Source organism: Eretmochelys imbricata, chromosome 20, assembly GCF_965152235.1.
Source record: "Eretmochelys imbricata isolate rEreImb1 chromosome 20, rEreImb1.hap1, whole genome shotgun sequence".
Lineage (NCBI taxonomy): Eukaryota > Metazoa > Chordata > Testudines > Cheloniidae > Eretmochelys > Eretmochelys imbricata.
Genome location: NC_135591.1, coordinates 6,019,140 through 6,038,287, shown reverse-complemented (window position 1 = coordinate 6,038,287; position 19,148 = coordinate 6,019,140). Strand labels below are relative to the sequence as shown.

Sequence of the window (19,148 nt, the reverse complement as noted above, 5' to 3'; positions counted from 1 at the left end):
CCCCAAATCTTTTGGTTTTAAACAGAAAAAGGTTGGGGCGGGGGGGTTGTTGCCAAAAAGTGAAAAATGTTAGACTGCAAGTTCTTCATGGCAGGGTCTGGCTCTTAGTATGTGTATGGACAGCATCTAATGCAATGGGGCCATGAGGTATGCGTTACAGCCCTCTTCACCTGTAAATGTATTCATGTGAGGCCTCTGGTTGCTATGACAATATGAATAATAACTAGCACTGAGCAAGAACATGGAAGCTTCCTAAAAGTAAGGGGACACCGGCGCCCAAACTGTGGCCCCGCCCCCCTTGCACCACCCCTTCCCCCAAGGCCCTGCCCCCTGTGCTGCCCCTTCTCCCTGAGCCCTGACCCTTGCGCCCACCCTTCCCCCAAGGCCCTGCCCCTATGCCACCCCTTCCCCAGAGGCCTCGCTTCCGTGCCACCTCTTCTGCCCAGGACCCCACTCGCTCCTCTCCGCATCCTTCCCCGTGTTGCTCACCCTTACAGCTAGTAAAAATTGATGGGGCCATGGTGCCTTGGTACCCCCTGGCTCCCATGGCTCCCTATTCCGGCACCCCCAGTACTGAGCAGTAGTCTACCTTATGTGGTGTCTTTTCTTCAGCAGTGGCAAATACCAGATGTTTCAGAGGAAGGCACAAAGCTTGTTTAATGTATCTAACGAGCTTTAGTTGGGAACTGGAATTTCTGATCAGTGAAAAATTCCAACATTTTGAACGTTTCTTTTCTTTAGAATCAAAATGAAAATCTGAAATTTCTTAATTCCCCACAAAATGAAAATACCAAAATATTTCAATTCAGGGACCATGAAAAAGTTTAATTTCAATATGGTTGACATGTTGAAATGTTTGAATGTTTGTACATGTTGAAAACTTTCAGTTCCTTTCATGATGACTTTAATATGATATTTAATATCATCAGACAATATAAAATATCATCTTAAAAATAGTATTTGAATAAAATGTAAAAGTCAAAAAGAAATGAATAGAAATGTCAAAATAACATGAAGATTCTTGACATTTTCAAAATGAAACTTTTAGATTGTTTCCTATCAAGAAGGCAACACATTCCCACAAAACGTTTTTATTTTGGCAAAACTGCATGTTTCAATGGAAGACTGGTCAGTTGATCACGTTTCAATAAGCCATAAACTTAACTATGCATTGCAATGCGATGCAATTCAAAGGGAAAATTTGTTCTTGGCCCATACTTTATGAAGGCAATCTATGAAGGGACAACCATTGGAACAATTTACCAAATGTCATGGTGGATTCTCCATCACTGGCAATTTTTAAATCAACTGGATGTTCTTCTAAAAGATCTAATCTAGGAATTATTTTTTGGGACGTCCTATGGCCTGTGGTATATTGGAGCTCAGACTAGATGATCACAGTGGTCCCTTGTGACCTTGGACTCTATGAATTATCTACCTCTCTCCCCCATGATGCAACACATAATAGACAAGGAGTCTAACGTTACAGCACCTCTTCACCTGTAAATGTATTCAGTGGAATGTACCTGAAAATTGGTAGGAAGGAACCATTTCACAGTTCACCAAGGATACCCCCAGAACGTTTATGCTCAATGTAAGCCCTCAAAATAGGGCTTAAGTGGTGCATGGACTTTGCACTGTGCAAGTTTCACCTTAGAAGGAGAACAACCACAAATGGAAAGTTATTTGCCTGTAATTGAGATCCAACCCCCTGCTCAAAGCAGGACCAACACCAACTAAATCATCCCAGCCAGGACTTTGTCAAGCCGGGCCTTAAAAACCTCTAAGGATGGAGATTCCAACACCTCCCTAGGTAACCCATTCCAGTGCTTCACCACCCTCCTAGTGAAATAGTGTTTCCTGATATCCAACCTAGACCTCCCCCACTGCAACATGAGACCACTGCTCCTTGTTCTGTCATCTGCCACCACTGAGAACAGCTGAGCTCCATCCTTTTTAGAACCTCCCCTTCACATAGTTGAAGGCTGCTATCAAATCCCCCCCTCACTCTTTTCTTCTGCAGACGAAACAAGCTTCTAACTGCAAACTTCTGACTTGCATGGACATGCACTTTATACCTGGCTTTTTCAAACTGTGGGAGCTGCATGGTGTCTGAGTCAGGCCTGAATTTTACTCTTTATTGAATATCTTGAAAAATATGAATGGATTCTCTGTTAGGTTCCCCCCGTTGGTTTGTTCCAGCTATACAACTACCGTCTCCTCACACATCCAGCAGGAATTCTGTTGCAGTGACTTTCCTGCCACTAGGGGCAGCTGTTGGTCTGCTCTTTAGAACAGGGCCGTCTGTAACATCTTCTCCTTTGCTCTCAATGCTCCCTCTGGTGGTGCCCAGCCAGCCTGGAGCTGCCAGTGGAAAGCGAGTAGGAGGGGGAAGAAGCAGCAGCCAAGCGCCCAAAGGCCTGGCTGGCAAGCGGGGGAGGAGATAGATTGATGGGAATAGGCGCCCCAGGGGGAAACAGTCTGCAGGGGAAGGAGTTGCCTTTGGAGGCTCTCCCAACTTTCATTCCGATCCTCCTGCCCCCGTCCTCCTCTAGCTCCTGTTCCAACTGTCTCCCTCCCCACAGTGCCTCTGTCCCCTCAGATTGGCCTTCCTCTGCATCCCCTATCTCATTGCCCTCCACCCCGGACACCCTATCCTCTCAGCCTCCCCTTCCCTGTTCCCTCTCGGAATCCCATACAACCTCTGTCCCCACGTGCTGTACCACTGGTCTGTTTCCACTCCTTCTGTTCCTCCAAGGGACATTTTGCAGGCTGCTCTCTAGTTTCAGGGGGTTTTTTAGTCTTTCTCCAGCTGGATAAGTCATGTACGCACAGAAACAAGCTCAGCTAACACATTGCGATGCGCACGGTAAAGGCTATTATAACTGTGTGTACATTAGTACTTCACGAATAGTCTCTCTCTGTGAATATCATCTCCACCACATGGGAAGTGGGACCTGACTTCATTTGCTTTGATACAGGAAGTGGAGCTTGATTTAAAAAACAAACAAAAAACAATCTAAGAACTGCTGCTCTACACCACAACTTTTTTCCCTGCTGAATCTGGCCCTGTAGCTTTAGCACTGTGTGTAGGAACCCTGAGGTCTGAAGTCAAGAACTGGGTGAACTGAGAGTGCTTTAGCACTGTGCACTCCAAACAAATTTCATGGGGAAGAGAGACCCTGATTGTCGTAATGCCTGGATGCTTTCTGAGAACAACAGAATACCAGGTACATTAATGTATCTTTTCCCCCTCACAGTGATAATGTGGCAGTCACATGGATTCTTCTGTTCCAAAGATTTCTAAGCCAAAACTCATCCATTTGCATCTAATTCAGCATTCATTCTTGGTTAGACTTGGCATCACCAGGTTCCCTTATCACTTTGTTCATCGGTGTTGCAAAAATAATATTGTGCAAGCACATATTTGCTTTGTTTTGGAACGGGCTGTACTCTGAGCCTGAGTCCACAATAGGACTTGGAGCAATAGGGTTTGTCTGCACGACATGGCAAAGCAGACCAGGGGGGTGAGATTATATAGAGTGCGCTAACGTGCTGCACTCTACCTAAGATGCCAGGGAACAACTCCGGAGTCACCAAAGGAACATTCATCTCTGAGAACCTCATCCGCTTGTTTTAACTCTGCAAGCTCTTCTTCCTTTCCTGATTCTCACCCCCTGGGCACGCTGCTGTCCTCTCGAAAGGATCTGATGCTCCTAGACCTGCTCATGTGATCCACCATGACAAACCAGGCAAGATCCTAGAAAGCCTTCACAATTAACTGTAGCAACAAAACACCATTCAGATGGCTGAACTGCCTATTCTCCTCCCAGATAGTCTTCAGATGTTGCTGTGAATCACATGAGCACAAGTAGCAAGCATAGGGAGGCCAGGTGGCCTCCTGAACAGGACATGGAGACCTTGGTTCTAACACTGAACTGCTGCATGACTTTGTGCAAGTCACTGTGGCATTTTTTCCTCACCCTTATTTTTTTCCTGCCTTGTCTATTTAGGTCATAAGCTCCTCTAGGCAGGGACCGTCTCTTACTCCGTGTCTGTACAGTGCCAAGCATAACAGGGGCCCTGATGTTGTTTGGAGTGTCTAGGAGCTACTGTGAATCGAAGTTCTTTTATTTGGAAGCCAGCTCAGGTCAGCCTTAACAATGCTCAATAGAGCACCATGGCAATGTCCAGACTAGAATAAGACATCCCAATCACATAGTTCCTCCACTCACCAGGCCAAAGGACCTCAGCGGGACCTCAAGATCCATACTTGTCAGGGATACGACTAGCACATGGGCTGTCACGCCTAATGGTTGGAGCCATGGGGACGGCCAGGCCTGGGGAGGTTAGAGAGGAGCCAAGCTGGAGTCCAGAATCAGGGCAATGAGACACCCAGGAGAGCAGAGTCAAGGTGGACGTGGAATAGGTTGTGCTGCTGGCCAGCTCTGGCAGCGACTGGGTCAAGTAGCAAGCTAGCTCCATCCCTCCACCAGTCAGGAAATGCAACCACTCAGGAAGCCCCTGCCAACACCGGCTGTGTCCAGTGTGTTGCTAGGAGACTGACGCTGCGGCCACTGGCTGCCTGGCAGGACTATATGCCCCAAGTCAATCCCGTTCAAGCCAGGGGACGAAAGATCTGCCCTACCTGTTTCTTTGTGTTTCCATTCTCGCACGGCAGCCTCTGGATTGGCCGGGCTCAGCTCTGCAGTCTGCTGTGGTAAAGTTAGTTCTCGGGTTATCGCACATCTGGCCCCTCTTGTTCTGCAACTCCTGTCTCTAAAATCCAGAAGAAAGAAGACTGCTTTAAGGGAGTATCCATTGCCTTGAAGATGGGTGCGAAGGAACCCTGTTGTCTGCTGATGCACTGGGTATGGATGACTGACAGGCTAACCTGATTTACAGGTTCAGATCGGAAAGGACTGACAAGTTCGCCCCACTATATAACAACAAACAGTTCCCAGGGCTGCTTTGGTTGTGCTGTGGCGCAAAGAATCCTGGGATACGCCCCCAGCAATCATAGCACCATGCCTGTGCACCAGGTGTGCCAGTGTGGATTCAGGGGGAGAGGCATTTGGTGCATATACGACCCTGCAGGGTGGACTGTTGGGGTGGGCTTTCTTGGCTTCTGTTCTCATGCCTGGGAGCCAGGATGTGGGCGCACCCAGCAGTGTAGACACAGTGGGTATGTCTACACTGTAATAAAACACCCACGGCTGGCCCATGTCAGCCTAGCAGGGTGCAGGCTGCATGGCTATAAAATTGCAGTGCAGACATCCAGGCATAGGCTGGAGCCTGGGCTCTAGGGCCCTCTCCCTCATGATTCACAAACCAGGGGAAGATAGGTGGAGGAATGCCTACCTCACGTATTTCATCTTGATCTTGTAGGCGTGCTCAGGGGTCCAGACAAAACAGGTGATGGCAGATGAGGCCTCCTTCAGTCCAGTGGACAGGGTACTTACCTAGGATGTGGGAGAACTGTGGTTCAAGTCCCACCTCTCAGAGGTGTGGCATGGGAGGCATGTGCCCCTCCCTCCCCCCGCCCCAGATTTGCTGCTTGGCTTGTACTGAGCATGCTAAGCAACACTGCTGAAGCTGGTTGCCCTTATTCTGCCCACCCCTGTATCATCAGGCAAGGGTCTCTGCTTGTTGCAGAGAAGACATTGGAAGAGGGCTCTTCCCCAGGTTGGTTGAGTGCCCTGGGCTATATGGAGTTTTTCTCCCTCATTTTCTGGCCTCTTTAATGATTCAATTAAAGTGGAACATGTTCAACAAGAGAGATTGAGAAGCACCCAGCTCAGAATATCCCAAAGCTTGGCCTCTCTGGCAGGCACTAGGTCCCTCCACAAATCCTCTCTCCTCATCAGGCAGAGGGGAGACTTGAACCAGGCTCTCCCACATCCCAGTTGAGTGGAATTGAGCAGGTGCCTAACTCCATCTTGCAAGAAATGACCTAGATGCCTGATTCCAGGAGACAGGTTCCCCTTTGTGACTCACAAGCAGAGACAGGAGCCTCCCTGCAGCCTGGACATAGTTGCCTATCTCTGAGAGAGGGGCAGGGTTTAGGACATACCCCTCTGGTTGGCATCGCCCATTGGCTAGCTTAAGCAACTCCCGGCCTAGCATGCTGGCTTTTGTGGCTCCTGGTCCTAGGTGCCTAGCTCATTCATTGTATAGGGAGCTGGGCACCTCACTCGGGCTTTGTGGATCATGTGGTTCCAGTGATTTTCTAGGTACCTAGAAGTTAGGCGTTGCAATGTTCAAGTCCTCTTATGGATCTGGGCCTTAGGATCTGGGGGGAGATTTTCTAAGAGACATGTAATGCCCATTAGCTTTTAATGGGTGTCTCTGAAAATCTTCTCCAAAGTCTCGCCAGAAATCAGACTCCTTAGTCTGAGGTGCTCTTGAAAATGTTTTGCCCTATTTACAAAACAACCCATTTGGGATTTTCTGTATGGCCATGAGCAACTATTAACGTATTTTGAAACCTCAGAGGGGAAGAAAAAACAACCCTTGAGAAACAAAGCTTGAATTATGCATTCAGTTTATTGGAGATACAGCAGAGAGTTTAGAGTGCTCGATAATAAGCAAAGGACAGTCAACGGTGTTCCAACTGTATATACAGAAAAAGCACAAGACCTTTCCATCCAATGTACACTCAGGAATAATAACACAGACATTTAACAGTAGACAAATCACGGACAATGCTTATCGCTGGTGTAATTACAATGAGTTTTAGCAAATGTCACTGTGTGGATGCAGCAAATGTAATGGCAGCGATTATGCAACCTGATCAAAACCAGCTAACCCTCACCCAAAAAATAAAATAAAAATCAATCTGATTCCTGGTGTCATAAGAGAAGCCAAGTGATATCTGCAGTCTGGTCTTGAACGGTTAATGCACTGCTTCCCTGTCTGAAATGCTTCACCATGGGATGAGGAAAATTCTGGGTCCTAATGCTATGTGATCCCGAGTGCAGCTAATGCAAGAAAATCCAGAGTGAGAAGGGCAAAATTATCAGGCAAAAGAGACTGGTTTAATAGCCAAGATAATGCCTATAGACAGCCACAGACTCACTGAACCAAAAAGATAGTATAAACCACTAGGATTAACACTGCGTAAAGCTTCTCTAAAAGGGGCATTCAGAAGAACATGATTTCGGATCATACGAATTGCATTGGACACAGGCTTTTCTTTACTGTATGGTTATTGTCAATGACAGATTTTGTGATTCATGTGGCTGTCAGAAGGCAGGAAATATTTTTCATTCCAGCAAAGGAGACTTTTGCGTTTGGACTTTTATCGGATGATCCTTCTGCTTGAAGAGCTGATGGATACCATGCGCGTACCTGAGCTGTATGCACCTCCACTTCCACTGCTGCCTACACCTCCAGAGCTATAAACTCCACCACCAGAGCTGCCTACACCTCCAGAGCTATAAACTCCACCACCAGAGCTGCCTACACCTCCAGAGCTATAAACTCCACCACCAGAGCTGCCTACACCTCCAGAGCTATAAACTCCACCACCAGAGCTGCCTACACCTCCAGAGCTATAAACTCCACCACTAGAGCTGCCTACACCTCCAGAGCTATAAACTCCACCACTAGAGCTGCCTACACCTCCAGAGCTATAAACTCCACCACTAGAGCTGCCTACACCTCCAGAGCTATAAACTCCACCACTAGAGCTGCCTACACCTCCAGAGCTATAAACTCCACCACTAGAGCTGCCTACACCTCCAGAGCTATAAACTCCACCACTAGAGCTGCCTACACCTCCAGAGCTGCCTACACCTCCAGAGCTATAAACTCCACCACTAGAGCTGCCTACACCTCCAGAGCTGCCTACACCTCCAGAGCTATAAACTCCACCACTAGAGCTGCCTACACCTCCAGAGCTGCCTACACCTCCAGAGCTGCCTACACCTCCAGAGCTATAAACTCCACCACTAGAGCTGCCTACACCTCCAGAGCTATAAACTCCACCACTAGAGCTGCCAACACCTCCAGAGCTGCCTACACCTCCACTGCTATAAACTCCACCACTAGAGCTGCCTACACCTCCAGAGCTGCCTACACCTCCAGAGCTGCCTACACCTCCAGAGCTATAATGTTCCCCTGAAGAATGAACTCCACTTGAACTTCCAGAGCTCCCTACTACATCTCCAGAGCTGCAAACTCCAGCCACAGAACTGATGCCACCCGAGGAGTGGTACCCCACATCACCTCCAGCGCTTGCACTCCCGGAGCTCCTCACTCCACCCATGTGACTGCCAACACTCCCGGAACTTGCAAAGCCAGAGCTGAGCACACGTCGGTAGCTGTATCCCCCACTTCCAGAGCTGAATCCTCCCAAGCCATACCCAATTCCACTACTACCTATTCCTCCAGAACTATATCCCCTTCCTGAAGAGCTGACGGCACTCCTGGTGCCATAGCCCCCTCCCATCCTGGAGATGGCTTCTGCACTTCTGGAGCTGAATCCATCACTGGAGGAAAATATTCCAATTCCAGAGTTGAATCCTCCCTTTAGAGGTCCGCAAACACTTCCAAATCCGGCTCGGCAATCCCCGATGGTATGGCCACCACTGACCACAGCTGGGAGAAAACGAGATGTTCAGTCACTTAAACAGCAGCTTTGAAGCTCTTAAATAAATCTGACAAAAACAAGGTGAATCCTCAGTTTACTTACCAACATTCGTGGGGTGCCCTGTACATATCCTGTGAAGGAAAGAAAAACAATACAGGTAAATGACTTCATATGCATTTAGAAACCTGTAGCCAATGAGACCTCAGGTAAATTTTCAAGCATACCTGGATAATTAGGGGTCTTAAGTCCTATTTTCAAACGTGACGTAGACTGGGATTTTCCAAGGACCTCCAGGTATTTAGGCACCAAAATCCCATTGAAATTCAGTGGGAATTGGGTGCCTCAAGTCTTTTAAGCTGCTTTGAAAATTCCAGCCTTAGGAGCCTAAAGGTCATTGAAAATCAACGGGGCTTAGACTCTTAAGTGCCTACCTCACTTTTGAAAATGGGGCTTAAGCTCCTAAATAGCTTAGATTGAAAATGTTACCCTTACTACCTTTAAAGAACTCATCTCCTTCTCTTAGACAAACTCGTTCTCCGTAAATCAGATAGTGTCCTGAATCCAGAAGTTGCAATATTTTTCATTCTCTTTCTTACTTATTATATTAACTTTGTTCCCGTCAAACGCTACTGGGGCTACTTGAAATGTTACCACGCTACAACACATATGATGCACTTACCTGGTTTCTTCTCCTTCCAGCAATGTTCTGTAGGTAGCTATCTCAATATCCAAGGCCAGCTTGACATTGAGCAGCTCGTGGTAGTCCCGCAGCATGCATGCCAATTTGTCCTTGGCCTGCTGCAAGGCGTTCTGCAAATCAATGTGCTTCTCCCTGGCGTCTTTGAGGGCACAGTCGCCTCGCTGCTCAGCGTCAGCAATGGCCGTCTGCAGACAGGCAATCTGTGAAGGGGTGCGAGGGGGGAAACCAAAGGGTCATTGTGCAGCTCTTCATCAGAGTTAAGACCATACTGCAAACCTCTTTTCCAAATACCCATTCGAATATTGAAATAGATCCATTTCACATGGGCTTCTCCCACCTGTCTTTTTTCGTCTGCAGCCTACTCTTGCGAGATCAAGTGTTACTAGCAATGAACGCCAACGTTAAGCTTGCAAACTTGAGCATTCATGCAATGCCAGCTTTCAGGTCACAGTCTGTGAGCATTAGCACCAGAAACCTGAAGATGCTAAGCACACTGCCTGAAGCAATGGTGTCCCGATTCCCAGTTAGGCCCCTCAGGGCACCTCTGAGATACCAGTAATAAACAACACCAAGCATCTTGTATGACCTATCACAAGTAAATGGTAAGTAAGTAAAGTAAAGTAAAGCTCAGGTTTCAAATAGCTAACATAGCAGGTGAGTATATACCAGTCATATTGCTATTGGATTTTAGATCAGGGTCCATGGGTTAGATCCTCTGCTCGTATCAAGGGGTTTAACTCCACTCAAGTCAGTGGAGCTATGCTGAACTCTGCCAGCTGATTCCTGACCCCATATAGACTTGCCAAAGTTGAAATTCACTCCTGTGCAGAGGGTCAACCGTAAGGGATTATTCTGAATTGACACTTAACCGGCCCATAGATCTTGTGCTGTTCCTCCGAACAGCTGTGAATTTTACACCGAGACAAGAGCAATCAAAACAGGAGAAAGCAAACAAACAAACAAACAAATCTGTCCTACCTCTTTCTTCACTTTATCAGTCTCGCCCTGCAGTGTGTGGACCAGCCGTTTCAGCTCTGCTATTTCACCCTGGATATTTTTCAGGTCATCGCAGAATCTGCCTCTGTTGGTGCTCAGCTCCTCAAGCTAGTATTCAGAAATAAGGTAATTGCTATAAATTAAATATCATCCATTCCAAGATAGGCGGCAGCTGCTTTGATTCTCCTAGAAACCTCTGCTCATGGGAAAATACACAGCTGTGATATCAGTATAAACAAGGCAAGGCGTCATCTAGAATTCATAGATGGGCCCAAAGTTAAGTAACTTAGATTGTACACTCTTCGAGACCAGGACTGTCTTTTTGTTTTCGTATAATGGAGTCGATCCATAACTGAGAATTAATAATAATAATAATAAATAATAATAATAATTAATGAAATATCAAGGTTGGGAAAGAGCATCCCAATTATCGATCATTGCTTTGTACTAAAATGATAGATGTTGTGGATTATTTTTCATAAATATTCCACTTCTAGCTATTGAGTAGATTGTAGAGGTGGATGTTCCATGTGAATCACATCTTCAGAAGATGTGTCACTGCAAGTGAGCAGAGTGAAGATGTTTTTTTCAGTATGTATCATACGTTCAGGAGAAAGAAATTATCCCATGCTCATGATTTTCTGGAAGTATTAGAGTGACAAAATTACGGCTTCATCTCCATACACTATAGCTTTGTGATTACTCACTCTAGTTTGGTAGAACGTCTCAGCTTCTCCTTTGCTCTTTTGAGCAATCTCCTCATAACAGCATTTAACACTCTGGATAATGCCACTGAGGTCCAGATCTCGGCTGTTGTCCATTTCCAAAACAACAGCGGTATCGCAGAGTTGGCCATCTAGCTGAGCTCGCTCCTGCAAGTTGAATACAGTCTCAGTCAGGTATTAACGTTAGAGCCCCTTCACATACAGATCCCCTCATCCACACTTCCACATGTTCTGTCAAGAAGCATGCCACTCATTGATTTGGCTAAATTCTGACCCTGTAAGTAAAGCCTCAAAGAAGAAAGTTTTCCCTTAACCCAGAAGTAAGGCTTGAGTTACCCCGGTAGCTGGTCTGTTTCCAGCTACTGCAGGGTTTGAGGACTAGCGGATGGAACCTATCTGCCACAGTGTGACTTTCTGATGAAGGATGGAGAAATCCCAATGTAGAGTTTTACCAAACAATATTGCTACTATAAAGTACCATTTATTTTGCCATTCTTTAGACTTTGAGCTTTGTAAGGCAGTAGCATTGGGCCTGAAACACTGCTATGTTCACCTCGTATCATCGTTTAGTTAAAGTAAATGGAAACTGGGTGTAAAATGCTACCCTCATGATTCAAACTCACTAGGCACAAGGGTAAACGAAGACACAATGTCCAAGGCCGGGGCTGATTGAACATTTTCAGACAAAACTTTTTTCTGACTGAAAATTGGGTTTCTGGCTAAACAAACTTTTTTTAGCAGAGAGTAGCTGTTTCCCATATATATATCTGTTGGAACGCTGAAAATCTGAATGTTTTCAGAAGTTTTCCTCCAAACCTTTTTCAATTTGACTGTTTTTGGCTGAGCGTTGTCTGGTTTCCGCTGTTTCAATGAAAAGTCAAAATTTTCCATGCAAAAATAAACCCAATTTCCCAACCAGATGTTGGCAAGGCCATCTGTCCTGTTGTCTCCAGGCTTGTCTGAAAGCGTGTGGCATTTTTTTAAACATAATCATTCTTATTTATAAAGAAATATCTTGTATATAAAGTGATTTATAATGTTTTCTATGAGTGGCCACAGGGTGAGAAATTTTATAAAGACAATTATTTTGCCTGCATTAGGCTTCATCGTAACAACTCCTTAATGCAGTTTCAGAAAAGTCATTGACGGCTATTGGTCCCAACGCAACATTAAAGTGGCGAGAATGGGCAGAATACCTACCTCAACGAAGATGCATTTCAGGAACTCAAAGTGTTGCCTCAGCTGCAGCAACTTGGACTCCAGCTCCTCCTTGGTCATGAAGACAGAGTCCACATCCTGAAAAGCAGCCCCAGGCAATCAGAAAGGGTGCTGACCCAAACACTGAGAAACATAGCAACAGCAGCAACGCCCACAGTCGTCTTCGGGTCAGGCTTTTGGAGCAAGATGTCTCAGAGGTGAGGCTTCCTCACGATCCTCTGACATCTTATGGGGGAAAACTAAATATCTTCCAAATCCATGGAAAGATGATGGTATTTTTTTTTTTTTTTTTTTTTTACAAACAGTATTGGCCTGGTCACACGAAGGCGACTTTACACCAATGTGGCCATATAAAGGAACCTTATATCGAGTGTAAATGTAATTCATTGCCATATTATGGCCCTTTTACACTTTGGTGTAGATAAGAACTACAGGCTCTCTTCTTCCTTGCGTCTGAGCCCCTCAAGGAATGCCACCAGGGGATTATTATGGCACCTGCTTCGGTGACACCCAAGCCCCTGCATCACTTAGGGGAGCCCATTGACTGCTCAGGCATCCACCATGGTCAGAGAATCTATCTGGGTGAGTTCTGCTCTACCATCCCCACTCTTCTTTCCCCAGTCATGCCAGGATGTGGGGAGGGACAAGCTGACATAGAAGCTGCCAGCTCTGAATTTATGGCAGCAAAGAACTTCCCTCCTCAAGAGGAATCTCTGTTGGACCTTTAAGGCCAGAGTCCAGCTCTATCCCATGGTTTATAGAAATGTAGGGCTGGAAAGGTCCCCATAGGTCATCTAGTAGTTCATCCCTCTGCACTGAGACAGGGCAAAGTATACCTACACGGGATTTAATAAAACCCAGTGCTGATTAGCGATTGTCCAAAACGAACACTGAAAATATGATTTGTCACCTGCTGATTCCAAAGTGGAAGCAAGCAAGAAAAATGGATAGTTTTCCCTTGATGCTTAAAATATACTTCCTTTTTTACCCCAGCGCCAATTGTTCTCCATCAAATGGAGGTGTGAGGAGAACTTTAGGGCAAGGTTTGCCCATTCATTTCCCCAAGTATAATGATTTAAAAAAACTTTCCATTCAGTATGTTATTAAACCCTGTTGCAGATCAGTGACTCAGTGGATTTAAATTGGCATAATTCCATTGAAATACAACCATTTCCACTGGTTGAGGATTTGGTCTAGCACTGAATTTAAAGTGAAACGCCCAAAACAGCTAATTTGGTCTTGTTTCATGCTTTCGTAGCCTGACTTACCTTCTTGAGCACCACAAACTCATTCTCTGCATGTGTGCGTTTGTTGATTTCCTCTTCATATCTATGAGAAGAAAGGAGAGCCAAAGTTTGTCTCTGCCGCCTAAGCCACTAGCAAAGACAGGAAGTGCGATACAAACAAAGCCCTTCCCTGTTAATTTTGTTTCCCGCTCATTTTTTTATATGATTGTTTCTGACAAAAATACTGATCCGGCCTCAATGTGTTCCTACAGTTTCCCAATAGTCTAACTTCAATAATTTCAGTGGAGTTACACTGATGTCAAACCAGAGTAACACAGAGGTGAATCAGGCCCAACATTTACAAATGGAAAGCTGTATAAATCTGTGAGGTGGTCTTCCACATTGTCATGCGTTTGAACTTCTCTTTGTCTTCCTACTTCCATGTAAGTTTGTACTGGGAGGCCCATTTGTGCTTTAGTTTGAGTACTTATGTTAGATTTCCAAAGGCCTCATCTCCTTAATCCTTTTTGAAAATCCCAGCCTGAAACAAGACCTGAATCAACCCCTGGCTGGGATGATTTAGTTGGGGATTGGTCCTGCTTTGAGCAGGGGGTTGGACTAGATGACCTCCTGAGATCCCTTCCAACCCTGATATTCTATGATTCTAAGACATAAATCATATGCAGGGTTTGCGCTGGCCCTCTGCACAGGCGTGATTTTCACCCATAGCAACAAAGAAGTAAAGACTAAAAGAACCATCACTAAACAAGTTAAAGAACTCGGTGTTCCTTGTTAGTGTCTCAACAGTGAGCAGCTAGAGCTGAGACACCTAGATGGTAAGATCTTTGGGGCAGCAATCATCTTTTTAAGAACATAAAAACATAAGGACAGCCATACTGGGTCAGACCAAAGGTCCATCTAGCCCAGTATCCTGTCTTCCGATAGTGGCCAGTGCCAGGTGCTTCAGAGAGAATGAACAGAACAGGTAATCATGAAGTGATCCATCCCCTGTTGCCCATTCCCAGCTTCTGTATTTGAACAGAATAGGATATCGATCTGTGACCGGGGCTCCTAGGCAGCTCTAGCACAATAATAATAATACCTGCAACCCAGATACCTGCTGGGAGGTAGGATGAATGATGTGACACTAAGGAGGAAGGTATACCGAGGAAATGACACAGGCTGAAGTTTTTGTGGGGTTGGCAGCAGCAGTGAAAGTTCAAGTCAAAAATGGCTTTAAGATCTGGTAAAGGATCTGAAGATGAGGTGGAAATAGATGAGCTTGTAGCTCTGATATTGGAGAATAGCTGATGAATGCAGAAACATAACAGGAAAGGAGGGCTTGGGATTTAGATTTTCTTGACCGAAATATGGGTGAGTAGCTCTCCCACTTCCTTTCTAGCATGCACTATGGTTCTTTAGCCCTAGTATACAGCTTTTGTCCATTTCACCGTCTCACTTACTTGCTTTTGTACTCATGGACCAAGTCCTGGACGGCCTTTTCTTCATCTTCCAGTCTCGCCCTGTCATGTAACAAACATTCCAGCTGTTTCTTCAGTTGGCAGATGTAATTCTCGAAAATAGGTGCAAGGTCTCTCCTTGCCGGTACAGCATGCTGCTGCAAGAGATCCCATTTGGTTGCCAGCACCTTGTTCTGCTGCTCAAGGCAGCGGACCTGAAAGCCAAATATGCAATATTGTTTTAACTCTTCTAAAGCCTCCATCAAAGACTTTATTTTTCTTCTTCAGCATTAGAACTGTAGGAGTTTGGCAACCTTCTTTCACTTAGAAATCTCGATGGGTGGATTATGACGATGCAGCAATGAAAGACATTAAACCTTATTAACGGAGGTCAGTTCTACACTTAAAACACTGCATCGGCACAGCTGCACCACTGTAGCACTTAAGTGAAGACATTGTTACGCTGACAGAAGACCTTCTCCTCTCAGCGTAGTTAATCCACCTCCACAAGAGGTGATAGCTATGTCAACGGGAGAAGCTCTCCCGCCAACATACTGAACAACGTAACTATACCAGTATAGCCCTGTAGTGTAGACCTGGCCTGAGAGAGGAAGTGATTTTTATGGGTAACGCCTCTTTAAATAAAGCCCTGGAGAGAAAAGTTGTCCTTGTAAAGCAGGCAACAACTCGGCCTTTTCATAGATTTATGGATTTGCAAGCCAAAGTGGACCATTAGAACATCGAATCTGACCTCCTGTAAAACACAGGCCATAGCCTTTCACCCACTTACCCCTAGATTGAGCTCAATACTTGTGTCTGACGAAGGTATAACTTCCCAAAAGGTATCCAGTCTTGATTTAAAGACATTTAGAGTTGAAGAATTCACCACTTCCTGTGATAATTTGCTCCAATGGCTAATCGCCCTCACTGTTAAAAATTGGTACCTGATTTCTAATTTGAATTTGTCTGGTGGCAGCTTCCAGCCATCGGTTCTAGTTCTGCCTTTCTCTGCTAGATTATTTTCTCCTTGTGAAGATTCTCATAAACCGTGGTTTAGTCACCTCTTGATTTTCAATGTTAGGAACAAAGAAGCTCCTCTTATGCTTTACTGAATCATTCAAAGAGTGCTCCCAAAAACACCCCAGGGAAAAGAAGACTTGACATTGCTGAGGTTCATCGTGGAAAAGAAAAGAAGCTGAAAAACACAACAACCTAGGCCTTCTTCACCATATGTCACAAAGCAGCAAAAGAGCAGAAATCCTAGTTTGCTGTCACTGTTGTTCCTTTTCAGGTTACTTTAATGCAGCTGATTGCATCCTTAACAATAATAATGAATATTAAATTTGGAATGCATCCAATCTCAAAATAACTACACTAAATCAACGTTACCAGGGTGAGATTCACAGACGTTGAAAAAGAACTACTTTGTTTTCATTAGACCCCTGTGTATTTCCACATAGTATAGCACATATGCTACTTAAGAGCATAACATTCCTCCTCTGTCTGCGAGGGCTACTGGTACATACCTAGTTACAAACCATTAAAACACTGTGCTTTGATAGAAATGGTCACCGGTCCTATTCTATTTTAGGATTTTATACTGCTAACCATCACCATCATGTCTGAGTGGCATTCGATATATCAATTTTTTACTATTGATTCTTTCTCAGCAGAGAACCATTAAGAGATGCTGTGGCTTCCTGGATAGTCTTCTGTCTAGGAAGGAAAGGAATATCAACTAAATTAACCTATCAGATTAATATCAACTTTTCCTACACCTTATGGGCCACCAGAGGCCAAGCTAAATGTACCAAAGATGAACACCTCTGACCTCTGGGAAAGCTTGGACTTCCAAGAAGCTCTGTCTTATCTCCATTTTTTAGAACCAAGAAAAAGAAAGGTGCTTTATACTCTCACCTTGTCAATGAAGCAGGCGAACTGGTCATTGAGACATTTTATCTGCTCCTTCTCATGTGCTCGTATTTTATGTTCTTCTGGGTCAACCCCCACAGAGAGAGGCTTCAACAGTTCCGGATGGATGCACACCCCATGGATACTGTCACTTCTACCTGCATGTCCGACGCCATAACGTATACCACTCCCGAATTGGTAGGGGGAGTAACCTCCAAAGCCAGAGGAACCTCTGTAGCCTCCGCTGCTGTAGCCTCCGCTGCCATAGCCTCCGCTGCTGTAGACTCCGCTGCCGTAGCCTCCACTGCCATAGCCTACATAGCTACCATAACCTGCACCACTGCCAACACCGAAATGGCTGCCAAAGCCCGCACTGCTGCCATACCCTCCACCACCATATGCACCACAGTGTCCAAGACCATAGCCTCCACCATAGGAAATTCTTTGACTTCTACCCAGCTCAAAGAGACTTGTGCTGCCAAAGCCACCGCTTTCACTTCTTCCGGCAGGCCAGGACATGGAGCCTGAGCTGGTTCTACCTCCGCTGAGGCCATAAACGGCAGAAGCCGAAGAGAAGCACCTTCTTCCACCAAGAGAACTGGACGAGAAACACATTCGATTCATGGTGGCTTGCTTGGAGTGAGAATGGAGCAGTATCAGCAAAGCAGTCAGGTGCAAGAGAAGAGCAGAGAGTGAAGGAAAGAGCTTTCCTTTGAATTGAGTTAAGGAATTTCACCTTATATATGTTTCAGGAGCTGCATGGAATGCATAAAATTAATTTATAGATTGTGGGTTTGGTTTGCCTGGCAGCAAGAAATGGCTTATAAAGAAGCTAAACAGAACAAACATTCTATTACACATGAAGTAAATGTGAAATTAAAATATATGCTTTGCTTGCAAGCTTCACTTGCAGGACTTATATTTTAATTAATTAATCTGCTTCCTTAAAGTCTAATTATAGTTTAGCCAAACAAGTCAAGGGACTCCTTGTGGCTTATTTACCTTTGAGTTTCACCATAGGTTTATTTTTTTAATGATATAAGAGAACAGGCTGCAGAATGTTCTTCTTGGTATTGTTTATTCTCACAGTTCCTAGGAGTCCCATTCATGGACCAAGACCCCACTGGGCTAGATGCTCTACAAATGCAGTGCCTACCATGACAGAGTTCTGGTCTATGTTACTGGTCCATTTTTCAGGATCTCTCAAACAGCTGGATTCTGCCGGTAGGCACAGTACATCAGAATAAAAGAATGGCTAGACTGGGTCAGTCCAAAGGTCCATCTAGCCCTGTATCCTGTCTTCCAACAGTGGCCAATGCCAGGTGCCCCAGAGGGAATGAACAGACCAGGTCCTCATCAAGTGATCCATCTCCTGCTGCCCATTCCCAGCTGCTGGCAAACAGTACAATGATCAACTCATGAGAGAAGGAGCGCATCCTTCATGTCAAAGCAGAGTAGTGTGGGGTATTGAATGGATTGTTATAAGCTGTTGCTCTTACACCTCTATGGATGCAACGCAGGACACGTGAAAAAAATTTTGGGCATACCCAGCAAAGCGTGTATAGTCAAACTACATGCCTGGGTGGCAGTTGTCAGGGACAAATCGTGCCTTTTCAGTCTCAATATCTGTATGTAAATTGGCTGGTACACTCCTAGAATTCAAGCAAGTAATTTCTGGAGAAACTCAATACACAAAATGGAATGAAAAATTTTAAACCTGTTGAAAAATTGTATCTGAAACGAATTTTTTTCCTTGACTCTGCATGCCACACCCCTTTGATATTAAATTATTGTAAATTTCTTTAATGAGAGGGTTTGTGTCATTCAATTAAAATCCTTAAAGGGACTTTGAATTTTCCGAACATTTCGATGGGTGTGTGTATAGGCAACCAAGACGTGTTATTAAGGAAAAAACATGCACAGAAGGTTTGTACATCCTATCTAGATAATGTAATTATTTTTCCAGTCCTGTAGATCTTGCTATACAAACTTAATCAGCTGGATGAAATTAACTTCAAAAGTATTGAATGTAATTATAATTAAGGGAATTCCTAAGTAGCTGAAACTCACGTCAGTAACTTGAAAAGGAAAAATTCAGAAACACCTTTGTTTTTTCTACTAGAGCTCTGGCACAATCTTTGCAGAGGACTTTTGGGTGCTGACTATGAAAACAGATTGAGGGCAGTTGGTAGAAATGGTACCACTCTGGCTTTGAATCAAAAACAACATCTGGCCTTTATCTCTAACAAGCTCTGTATCATGCCATCAAACTAGACCTAAAGTGATCAAAAGACTCCCTTTAGAACATAATTCTCTGCA

General features: G+C 44.9%; 1 protein-coding gene across 1 annotated transcript; it reads right to left on the bottom strand.

Moving 5' to 3' along the window:
- Nucleotides 1-5,357: 5,357 nt before the first annotated feature.
- LOC144277868 (keratin, type II cytoskeletal 4-like) lies at nt 5,358-17,453 on the bottom strand. The gene is made up of 11 exons (XM_077838900.1): nt 17,042-17,453; nt 16,836-16,987; nt 14,922-15,133; nt 13,501-13,561; nt 12,215-12,310; nt 10,997-11,161; nt 10,272-10,397; nt 9,273-9,493; nt 8,696-8,724; nt 8,423-8,601; nt 5,358-5,462 (listed from the first exon to the last, which is right to left on the bottom strand). The coding sequence occupies exons 1-11, from the start codon at nt 17,451-17,453 to the stop codon at nt 5,358-5,360; spliced, it is 1,758 nt and encodes a 585-aa protein (XP_077695026.1).
- Nucleotides 17,454-19,148: the final 1,695 nt, after the last annotated feature.